Raw genomic sequence first — 11,456 nt, forward strand, 5'->3', positions numbered from 1 at the left:
TCTGTGTGGCTTGGGTCATTCTTTGGGGCTGGAGCTGAATGTGCACTCGGGCAGCAGACACAGCTTTCCCTGGTCCTTGGGAGCCCGCAGGGGTTGCACGCAGTAGAGGAAGAACGACGTAAGTTCCTTGAGAATTGCCACCTGGCTGGCCAAGCACTCTGGCATCGGGGCCCACAAAGACATAGCGTGCAGTACAAGACTGCAGATGGTGGCCCGACGGAGAGAGTTTTCCCTCAATGTCGCGTGGGTATGCAGTGGTGCTACATGGAGTCTCTGTTGGGGCTGATGGGGAGTGACCAAGGTGACCCTTTGCTGATGACTGAACCATGTGGAATGTTATGTGTGGGTTTTCTTTATCCGCCTGCTAGAAAGGGTCAAAATTGTCAACTTTTGGGCAACGAGTGTTTGACAAAGTTTTTATACTAAAGTCATATTGAAACTTTCAGTCTCACCACTGCTGCACCCAAAGAATTGTGATCTTGAGGCGCGATAACTCTTGCTTCTAATGGTGCAGCGGCAGAGGGACCAGGAGAGTAAGTATTGCCAAAAACATACTTTGCAGTGCATGATTCAATATGTTGACCAGAAGGAGTATAGGTACATTCAATATCTTGAGGAAATGCCGCATCTGCCACTCTGCACATCAAGAAATTTACTGCTAGGTAATCCATGAATTGATAGTTAATCTTAGAATATGTTCCTACAACAAAGACTATGATTTGAACTGCTAGGGTTGCTCCTATACCTCAGCAAACAGAACCACATTTTTGTGTAGGAACACTTTGGGTTTAAGAAAGAAATAAAATTGGAAAGGACTGGCTTTGCTCTGTCATTGTTCAATGGTTCAATTAAAATTTACTGAAATGCTCTATGACTTGTATTATGGATCCAACTTTCGAGCTGCTAGATTTTCAAAGAAGGAAGTGTGCCGTTGATGTTTTAGCGGCACCTTACCTGTTAAAAATAAGGAGGCAAATAAACACAATCTGATTTATGAATTTTAGTGAGACCGCATACATTGTCAACATTCGGAAAGACGCACACCATTTACATTACAGTCATAAGAGATTTCATCACTGCCACTGAAATTCCCTGAGTCCAAAGAAGTTCCTTTTGAAGCACTTCTTGCAGATTTGATTTTACAGCACTTTGGTTTCTGAAATTTTGGGATTGCAGGTAAAACATTACTTGATTTTTTGCCTGGTTGAAAACACACATGTAGACTTGTAGGAATTGTGCTGAAAAAAAAATGACAAAAGTGACTAATTTTTCCTTTCTTAAAGAATATGATTCAGTCTTCTTGAAAATGAAAACACTGACACAAAGCAGCATTCTTTGAGATCATGTGATTTATGAGAGTCTCTATGACTGACAGAACTCTTGGTTGACATGGTTGTAGAGGTAGCCGATAAACACATGCTTTTGGAGTTAAGGTGACTATTCCTGCAAGGAGCGCATTGTCACTTCAAAAGCAAAAAAAAGTACCCAATCTGAAATTTAAAACACAAGTAAATTGCTCATACAAACTTTTGACGCACTCCACAAAATTTTGTATCCTGGCCCGTTTCATTTTGTATTACAGCACTGTCTGTTTTTATATTTTCTTTTCCCTCTGGTCTAGGGTTTGGGCCTGGGGTTTTTGATTGATTGCTGCAAGCATCTGAACTTGTGTTCTTGTTACCAGTATTACAACTTTTCTTGCAGGAAGTAGGCCTGTCACCCACCTCATTCTTAATGTGAGATGTGAAAGAGGACTCTTCAGGAGAAATTTCTGGTCTACCATGGCCATTGTTCAAAGCAATTTCCATTTGGGCAACAGATACACTTTTATCCCCACCACCCTGAAATTGCAGATTGTTGTAATTGAGAAGGCAACAAACATAATCATAACACTGAAAATTGACAACCAACCAGAGCAGATAACGGAAGGTTTGAAACCTGATTATGATCCAATCCCGAGTTGGTCCCCAGACATGGCATATTAGGTTCTCCAATAATTAGGGACTGCTCAATACATGACTGCAAATGCTGCAATTCTTTTTGCAGGAGTTTGTGTTGTTCTTGCTGCTGCTTTTGCAAAAGTTTCTGTTGTTGTGCTAACTGTTGTTGTAAAAGACATTCTTGTTCTAAGACCTGTTGTTCCTGAAGCTCCTGTTGTTGCTGCATCAATCTTTGTTGCTGCATTAACTGCTGCTGCTGCTGAGCCAACTGTATTTGCTGTCTTTGCTGTTGAAGCTGAAACAGGGGCAGCAAGGGGCCTGATCCCAACAGATTATGTGTTTGCACATTAAGCCTGAAAGGTAATGAGGGGTGAGTTTTGTTTATACACGACAAGCTTCAGATTACAAGACACACACACAAATCGAGCAGACCTATCAGAAATATCAGCTCTCTCCGAACTATACATGGTTTGCAAAGTTGCCTGCACATGTGAGTTTGTCACTCCAACTTGAAATCGAAATTGCCGTGTTTTTTCTGAGTCACCCACAGGCAGCCCTCTCATATTATTCATATGTACAGTATCTGTTGGCGAACGTTGACCCTGAGAATTTTGACACATCCTGTCAGCAGGCTGGACTAAATGAGGTTTTTCATTTTGGGACTCAACATGCGAGTTTTGCTCATATCCAGCAGACATAAGAGATTCTTCCTTGTCAGTTGGTAAACTGTTATCGTGATCTTGACTTGAATTCAGAAATGAGTGTCTTGTGAAGCTTGATGCAGGTTCAGAGGATCTAGCATTACTTCCAAAGGAAGTTTGGTGCCTGGAATAAGTTGATCTATCTTCTTTACTGTCAACAATTGAGGAATGTGCTGTCGAATAGTTTGACATATTTTCTTTTAGTTGATCTTCTGGGAATTTTCTTTTTAAAGTAGGATGAGCATCGGAATGAAGACTTGTTTTCCATAGCTTAGAGGAAAAAGACGATTCAGTCATATCGTCTTCTTTGGTACTTATTGATGACAACATGGATGGAGAGACGGTACTAGGTGTTTCAAGGTGAATAGCTGAACCGGATAGAAGACTTGTAGGGCAACTGCTGGGAAATTGAATGAGAGGGTTCGGGCCAGGAGTAGTGCTTCGACTAACATTTGAAGAAACACTTGTTGAGAGAGAAGCTGATTTTGGTGCATCTTCTGGGCTGGAATTGAGATGATGTATGTATTTGATTATTTGATAAGATGATGGACTAAATTAGCAAGCACAAAGTTAATTATTTTTTACCTGGCATGCAGCCTAGGAATGGCTATAGAACTAATTCTTAAGCATGGGTTTTTATTTTTCCCCTCAAATTCACTTTCTGTTGAAGGCACTTTAGGAGAATGTCCATTTCTCATTCCGGCTTGATTGTGCATGAGGATGCCGCCTTTGGCCATCTTGGATGCCCTGTGAGCAACACAATCCCAAATGGAATTCTCAACCAAACCAGCAGAGCAGTTACTATGAGACCAAGGATTGACTTACATATCAATCTCAAGTAAACCGAATATTTGGGTGCGCTCTCTCATTTCGCTTTCTGTAGCTTGGCATGCTGGTCGAGGGACTTCCATTTTCAGCTCAAGGCCACAGTTGGCTTGATTTGGTGTCATAGGCCGCACCCAGCCCAAGTCTGCTGATCTTACACTTCACAGTCAAGAAACTTCAGTAAATTGTGGTAAAAATAAAAAATGAAAAGAAAACAATAGTATGGTACTGACTAAAAGATTGAACAGAGCAAAGCTAGCCTAATAGATGTTCCATCCATTTCCACATGAAAGAACCAAGGCTGGAGCAAGCCAAAATTCACAAGAAATGGATGAGACATTTGGGTTGAACGTAAAGTTATATGCAAGAGTGCAAAATACCTGGGGTCATGAGCATCAAATCGAGTATTTCTGATGTGCGCTGTTATATCACCAGCCTGCTCAGGAACATCGCCTCCATACCACTGAGCCCCCTATCCGTGACAACATCCATGAGGAACCAGAAAATGGACGGAATCAGTGAACTCGACATGCAACACTTACTCTGGCAGAGGAATGTGCCTCCCTCTGTGAGGATGTTCGGCGACTGGCATGTGGCCGATTTGAGTGTGGGGAAACCTGAATTTTCTTGTTGTGTTCGGCAGGGGGCGGGCCGCACGGACAGTGCTCGGTGCCCACATTCCTGTTTCTGGGCTCAGAGGGTGGAGGTTCGCATGAACACGCTACACTGCTGGTCACCTTCTTGCTCTGTTCCACTGTTGGAGGTCCACAGCAACACGTACTGACGCCATTCCTCCTCATGTCAGGAGGCCCACATGAGCAGGAGCTACATGAATGGCAGTTGATGAACACCATGGAAACTGATGCGTAAAAAGGCAGAAACACTGGCCCAACTGAGGAGGTCTTGGGATGCGAAACAGGTTGCCACAAGCATCAATAAGTGTGATGAGAAGCAAGCATATGAATAGTGCCAACGAGTTTTCTAAACAAAGCAACTACCCACTAAAATATCATAGAAGAACCTTGGCACCAACTAAAAACAACGTTACCTTCATGCCCCAAACATGCAAACTACTGGAACAGCATGCAGAAAATTTACCTTCTTGGAGTTTCTGTGTGCTTATAGCGATATGGTTCCGGCTCAACATCCTTAGCTCGCCTGCTGTCTACATCCCGAGACCTTCTATCTTGAGACGATCTATCTTCATACCTTCTATTTTCTTCTGAGTAGCGAATATTTTCAGCTGCTTCTCTCCTGGCATCGGCAACATGTCTTCGGCTAGAGCGTTCTGATTCTTCGAGACCAGCAATGCGCTCCTTCAAATTTTCAATGGTGTCTCTGCACCTCTCAACTTCAGTTCTGGCATCATCAAGGGTTTGCGCTAAACGCTCATTGTCAGCTCTCATTTGTCGAACTTCGTGCTCCCTTTCACTGGCATTTGCTGTTAGGGAAGATTGTTGTTGAGTTTGCTTCTCCATTTGTGACATACTTTGTTGTAATCTTCTTTCATATTCCACAACATTCTCTCGATTCCTTTCTAAAAGTTCTTCAGCTTTGTTTGCCCGAGATGTGAGTTGGTCGACAGTATGTTGCAGAGCCTCAAGTTGAGATGTCATCTTAAAAGCAGAAATAAATGACACATGATGGCGATGAAGTTGGTATCAAAACAACTAAACAAACATAAAACCCGACGTACCGTTCGGTTGTCCTGCTCAAGTTCAGCTGCTCTTGCAGCTTGTGCAGAAGCTTGGCTTCTGCTTTCAGCGAGAAGATTTTCCATAGACTGTATAGTAGCTCGAAGCTCTTGCTGTTGTCGTTCCAGTAAAGCATGCTGCTCAGTCAAATCTTGAGTCTGGCGCTCTGCCTGAAGAAACAAATTTCAAGATGGTTTAAATACAATTAAGTAATTTTAAATACCACAAATGAGTTGGAAAATACATACATATTCTTTTTGTTGCTGTACGTTGTCCAACATATCTTGAAGGGCTTCTTTCTGAGATTCCAGCTGCCGAGCCAACCCATGGGCTGACTGAAGATCCCTCTCAGTCGACTCTCTTGCCAAGCGGGACTCTTCCACCTGCCTCTCTAAGTGAGCAATGGACCCAGAGAGCTGCTCGATCTATGAACCAAGGTACAACATTGAAACTACAAATGGAACAACAGGCTTAACCCTACCTCCTTTCAAATACTCGAAAGCAACATACCTGTTTCTCATAGCTCCCAACAATTTCATCTTTTTCTGCGAGCTGGTGATTCAAAGAGTGCACTTGCTCTCGGTATTGGTCCAGAGAGCCACGCATGCTGTTGTACTCCGTCTCTAGAGTCATATTGTGAGTGTCTAATTTGGAAGCCTCATCACTCAAATTGCGGAAAGTCTCAAGCATGTCACTCCTCTCTGCTTCCTGTTCCAGAGAAAATTAATTACAAAGGCAGCAAAATTACAAACTAATAAATTAGGCATGCAACACTTGTGATTGAATAGAAAGTAGGGAGTAGAGTCAAACCTTCTCTCCCAACAGCTGCTCAAAGCGCTCCACTTCCAACACGTAGATCTGCAGTTGGCGCTTCATGTTTTCCACTTCGCGACAGGACTCCTCGTAGCTGTCAGTGGTCGCTCGCAAAGAGGCCGTCATAGCGGCTAGCTCTTCCTGGAGACGCCTGCGACACGCAAAGGGGGACAAGTTGAACACGACGACACACTACACAGCCCGGGGTGCAAGTCGAAGCACAGTGGGCCAGAAGACCCGTTGAGGCGGCCAAAATTCTTGACGCGTTTTGAGCGCCAGAGTCGCTAAATGGGACCCGAACCAAACGTGTGACCCCACCAATGGATTCCTCCTTCGGAGAGCAATCCATTGGTGGGGTCACACGATCGGTTTGAGTCCTATCTAGCGACTCTGGAGCTCAAAACGCGTCAAGAATTTAGGCCGCCTCCACTGGGCTTCTGGCCCAAGGTGCGAAGGGTTGCCTACCCAAGAACTCTCTCAACGCCTGCACACAGCAGGGTAGGCAACCCATCCTGCATCCGCGTCAACGGCTGGGCTAAGCAGCCGGCTGACTTGACTTGGCGAGTGACTCAGAATGTCGATTCGTCGCTCAGTCTCTGTCGCACCCTTAAGGAGAGCTCCGCGAGTACGGAGACAGGGCAACGAAACGACTCGGCTTGTAGAAGACGCTACACAGTGGGCCAGAAGACTGGTGGAAGCGGACGAAACTCGAGACGCGTTTTGAGCTCCAGAGTCGCTAAATGGGCTCGAACCGAACGTGTGACCCCACCAATGGATTGCTCTCCGAACGAGGAATCTATTGGTGGGGTCACACGTTCGGTTCGAGTCCCATTTAGCGACTCTGGAGCTCAAAACGCGTCTAGGATTTCAGCCGCTGGCCCACAGTGCTAGTTCCCTAGCTCGCTTACTTGTTCTCGCGGGCGGCGCCCTCGCTGGCCGCGGCCAGGTTGCGCCTCGCGTTCTCCGCCTCGTCGTAGTCCCTCGTCATGGCGCGCAGCGACTCCTCCAGCTCGGCCCGCACCTTCTGGTCGCGCCTGCAACGAGACAGAGACACGGTTCAACTCTACAGTTTGCATTCGAGTGGCTGCTGTTTCTGTCACTTTTATCAGACGTCGCATCATTCCGTAATGCTTAAAATGAATTATATAACCAGCTCAATAATTTCTGTGAGTTTTTTCTAGGATATCTGTAAGGTAGAATGAATTGTGAACTGTTAGTTACGAAGTCAGCTGCACCATCATATTATGAAGAATTTTCACCATAATATGGAGAATCTTCACCATAAGACTTTTAGAGTGCAGAGCACTGCAGCGAGAGAGAGAGAGGAAAGATAAGTGCCTCTCTGGCGGCAATAATTAGAAACCGGGAAAATCAGTTCCGGGCATCGGGGCGCGGAAGCGCGGACTGCAGACCGATTCCGAGAGTCGTCTTCGTCGCTCTGTCTCTCTCGCACCTGCACGGGACGCCCCATGAGTGCGAGAGAGACAGGGCGACGAAAACGACTCTCGGAACAAGTCTGCTGCGGACGCCAACGGCAGCGCGAACCGCACCGCACACCGGCGGCCGATAGTGCAGCCACTTAATGATAAGGACCTCGGTGCCGGGACTTGTCCATACAGTGGCTGGCCGCTGCACAGTGGGCCGGAAGACCGGTGAAGGCGGTCAAAACTCTAGACGCGTTTTGAGCTCCAGAGTCGCTAAATGGGACTCGAACCGAACGTGTGACCCCACCAATGGACTCCTCGTTCGGAGAGCAATCCATTGGTGGGGTCACACGTTCGGTTCGAGTCCCATCTAGCGACTCTGGAGCTCAAAACGCGTCTGTATGAGCGGCGAATCCAAGGGAAGGGAGGCTAGGTTAGGCAGAACCCGCGAAACATGCCGCGCGCTTACGCCTAGCCCATCCCGCGTCCAAGACGGTCCATCGCCACGCCGTCAGGCCGTCCAGGCCGCAGGAAGCGATTCCGCCCATCGTCGCTCTGTCTCTCTCGCACTCACGGGGCGCGGCGCGCAGGCGCGAGAGAGACAGAGCGAGCCGCCGCCCCGCCGGGGGAAAGTTACAGTGAGCTTTGGCCGATTTACGGTGCATTGTGGCGATGGCGCGTTGTGCCGCACGCGTTCATTGCGCGCAGACAGGTCGACAGCGCTCCGTCTCTCTCGCACACCGTCGGGGCGCCGAGACCGCGACACCCAAAGGTCGCCGTCGGCGCCCATAAGCCCCTCACCACACAGTGGGCCAGAAGACTGGTGGAGGTGGACAAAACTCTAGACGCGTTTTGAGCTCCAGAGTCGCTAAATGGGATTCGAACCGAAAGTGTGGCCCCACCAATGGATTCCTCGTTCGGAGAGCATCCATTGGTGGGGTCACACGTTCGGTTCGAGTCCCATTTAGCGACCCTGGAGCTCAAGGCGCGTCTAGAGTTTTGTCCGCCTCCAGCGGTCTTCTGGCCCACTGTGCACCACCCGTCTTAAACGCGAGCGTACAGTGATGCGGAGCAGTGCCGAGCAGGCTGACTGCAGTCGGAGTAACTCAGTAGGGGAAACTGGACCCCACATTTCATTACGTAGAGTCTCCATTCCAATTTGGGAAAAGGTGGCGACTGTATGGGAAGGCCAATTTTTTTTTAGTATCACATCTCGATCAATTTCTCGACGTGCATTCAATTTCATGAACCTACAGGTTTCTCACAATTAATTTTCCATACCTGGTAATTCTAAAAGTTCTTTTCTTATTTTTTTTTTAGCTTTTTTGCTTCTGAATCATTAGTTTTTTTTCTATTCTGGGCATGATGGTGCCGTTGAAATCCAGAAACCTGGCTTTCCTCCAGTCCAATGTCGTTTCATTCCACCCAGCCCAGCAGAAACCGCTTCCGAACGAACAGTGCTTTCGTCGCCCTGTCTCTCTCGCACCCATACGGGACGCCCCATGAGTGCGAGAGAGACAGAGCGACGAAAGAAGCTCCGCTCGGAATCGGCCGCCGCTTTTCAATAATCCCACACGCGTTGTCGTGCACCGCGAGGCGGCGCGCATATCGCTCGCCCGTTACGTGCTTCGCGGGGCGGAACGTCACCTCACACCGTTCTAGGGCACGGCGTCACGAGCAGGGCGCCCCGCCCCGCCCCGCCACGCCCCGCAGTGTCACGTTTGTCACGACCGGGCGACCACCGCGCGGCGCCACAGTCGCTAAATCTGCCAGATCTACGAGCAAATTGTTTCCTATTCATGTGTCGAAACCACCACAGCCGCCACCGCCGCCGTGTTTTTATTTCAAAAACAGGAAAAGGAAAACATTCAGGTAAGCTTCCGGGCAAAACCATTAAAATTGAGCCCTTTATCATTGCAGTCGGAGGACTGTGCCAGAAGACCGGTGGAGGCGTTCGAAACCCCAGATAACGCGGAGTCGCTAAATTGGACTCGAATCGAACGTTACATCTCCACCAATGGATTGCTCTCGGAACGAGGAATCCATTGGTGGCGTCACACGGTCGGTTCGAGTCCCATTTAGCGTCGCTGGAGCTCGAAACGAGTCTAGAGTTTCGGCAGCCAGGGCCGGTCTTCTGGCCCACTGGAGGGCACAGTACGTAGAAAAGGCATCCTTCAAGTGTGTCGCGCCTTCACACTCACACGTCACACTAGAAACTCATTTGTCGGCAGTTCCGATCAGCGCGAGCTGGAGGGCCTGGAAGGCGCGAGACTCCCCCCCCCCTTCTCTCTCCCACGGCCAGGGGCCTCCAATCCCGCCGCGACAGTCAACAAATGGTGATTCGAATCAAATGGACCCTCGATGATGAATTCAGCTCTTCTTTCCTGGCTCACCGCCCGTCGCTGTGTCTCGCTCGCACTCATGAGTGCGTGATAGGAGGAGGGGGAGAGAGAGAGAGAGAGAGAGAGAGAGAGAGAGAGAGAGAGAGAGAGAGAGAGAGAGAGAGAGAGAGAGAGAGAGAGAGAGAGAGACGAGCAGAGCGGCTTGCTACAGAGCGGCCTGCTACAAAGAAAGACAGCGCTTTCGTCGCTCTGTCTCTCTCGCACTCGTGGAGCGTCCCGTAGGGCCGGAAGGGGTGCGAGAGAGACGGGCTGCTGGCACGCACTGGACGCTCTTTATTCACGATAAGATGACAGCGGCGCGCTCCAGCCTCGCTCCAGCCTGCAGGCCTGCAGCAGCGCGAAGTACGGCCGGCGGTCCGAGGAGTCCGAAGCGTCCGAGGGGCTCACAGTGGGCCAGAAGACCGGTGGAGGCGGTCCAAGTCCCGGCCGCGTTTTGAGCTCCAGAGTCGCTAAATGGGACTCGGACCGAACGTGTGACCCCACCAATGGATTGCTCGTTCGGAGAGCAATCCATTGGTGGGGCTACACGTGCGGTTCGAGGCCCATTTAGCGACTCTGGAGCTCAAAACGCGTCTAGAGTTTTGTCCGGCTCCGCCGGCCTTCTGGCCCACTGTGCGGCTAGGCGCGCTGGACGAGCACAAGCAGAGCGGCGGCCTGGAGCTCTGTCTGTCTCTCTCGCACCCCTTCGCAACGCCCCGTAAGTGCGAGAGAGAGCGCGCTGGGCCGAGTGGTCGCGGCGCCACCGCGGACCGTTTTCCGGCATAACTCCCCTTCCTCGCGTGGCGCGCCACGATCTTGATTCAATGCTCCGCGTTGGCCCCGACTCGGCCCGGCCCGGCCCGGCTCGGCTCGGCTCGGCTCGCATGCAGCACATACATGACTAGCACTCCCCGCGCGCCCTGCCGCCCTGCCGCCCTTCCACGCCAGCGTGCAGTTACAAGGCGCAAAGGTAGAACCTACTATTCGATACTGGGCTGAGACGGTGCGCTCTCTCGCACAAGCTCGCACACACAAACAGACGGACGGACGCTGTTGCTCGGACAAGAGAGCAGCCAGAATGGCGCGTAAAAAAGATGTAAGTCACGTCGTAGCGGAACTTCACTGCAGGAAATAACCACAACAAAAGTACACAAATTTCTGGCAAATTTTTTATCAGGTTTTTATTTTACTTTCAAAGTACAACAATTGTTGTACAAAGTACAATGGAACCGGCATGACGAGTGCTGGGCAGTGCAGGCCTCGTTGTGGTTTGTACAATTCTCGTTGTACTTTCTACAATCCCTGTTGTACTTTTATTGTACAGTTTTTGTTGTACATTTGTTGTACTATTCACACTTTTTCTTGCAGTGTTAAAGCCACAAAGCAGTGCACTCTGACCAGTAAGCCAACGTAAAATTCAAGTTAAAATAAAAAAAAAGTTTTTTGAGACTGAAACACCAATGGACTGCTCTCCGAATGAGCAATCCATTGGTGGGGTCACACGTTCGGTTCGAGTCCCATTCAGCGACTCTGGAGCTCAAAACGCGTTCGGGATTCTGACCGCCTCCACCGGTCTTCTGGCCCACTGTGTGCCGGGGCGTCGCGCGGGGGTGCGAGAGAGACAGATGGCCCGGCAGTAGGCAAGGCAGGCAAGGCCCAAGGCCGGGCGCCGCTCTGC

At 49.3% G+C, this 11,456-nt stretch overlaps 1 protein-coding gene across 2 annotated transcripts in view; it reads right to left on the bottom strand.

Moving 5' to 3' along the window:
* Positions 1 to 234: 234 nt before the first annotated feature.
* The window catches only part of LOC117644536 (major antigen-like), a 47,519-nt gene continuing 36,297 nt past the window's right edge, over positions 235 to 11,456 (bottom strand). Inside the window, exons 21-37 of one of the 2 annotated variants that reach the window (XR_004587667.1) lie at positions 6,882 to 7,007; positions 5,971 to 6,124; positions 5,671 to 5,868; positions 5,409 to 5,585; positions 5,163 to 5,330; positions 4,676 to 5,082; positions 4,009 to 4,291; positions 3,847 to 3,938; positions 3,467 to 3,625; positions 3,227 to 3,388; positions 2,373 to 3,143; positions 1,912 to 2,293; positions 1,528 to 1,841; positions 1,321 to 1,443; positions 1,045 to 1,238; positions 453 to 636; positions 235 to 364 (exon numbers count right to left, since the gene is read on the bottom strand). Coding sequence is in view for 1 of the 2 variants with exons in the window: in XM_034384083.1 (XP_034239974.1) it covers positions 881 to 954; positions 1,045 to 1,238; positions 1,321 to 1,443; positions 1,528 to 1,841; positions 1,912 to 2,293; positions 2,373 to 3,143; positions 3,227 to 3,388; positions 3,467 to 3,625; positions 3,847 to 3,938; positions 4,009 to 4,291; positions 4,676 to 5,082; positions 5,163 to 5,330; positions 5,409 to 5,585; positions 5,671 to 5,868; positions 5,971 to 6,124; positions 6,882 to 7,007 (3,784 nt within the window). In the remaining variant the exon portion in view is untranslated. Of the gene's footprint in view, positions 365 to 452; positions 955 to 1,044; positions 1,239 to 1,320; positions 1,444 to 1,527; positions 1,842 to 1,911; positions 2,294 to 2,372; positions 3,144 to 3,226; positions 3,389 to 3,466; positions 3,626 to 3,846; positions 3,939 to 4,008; positions 4,292 to 4,675; positions 5,083 to 5,162; positions 5,331 to 5,408; positions 5,586 to 5,670; positions 5,869 to 5,970; positions 6,125 to 6,881; positions 7,008 to 11,456 lie in introns of those variants that run through there. The other variant, XM_034384083.1, reaches the window with a different exon arrangement.

Source organism: Thrips palmi, unplaced genomic scaffold (genome assembly GCF_012932325.1).
Source record: "Thrips palmi isolate BJ-2018 unplaced genomic scaffold, TpBJ-2018v1 HiC_scaffold_18, whole genome shotgun sequence".
Taxonomy (NCBI): domain Eukaryota; kingdom Metazoa; phylum Arthropoda; class Insecta; order Thysanoptera; family Thripidae; genus Thrips; species Thrips palmi.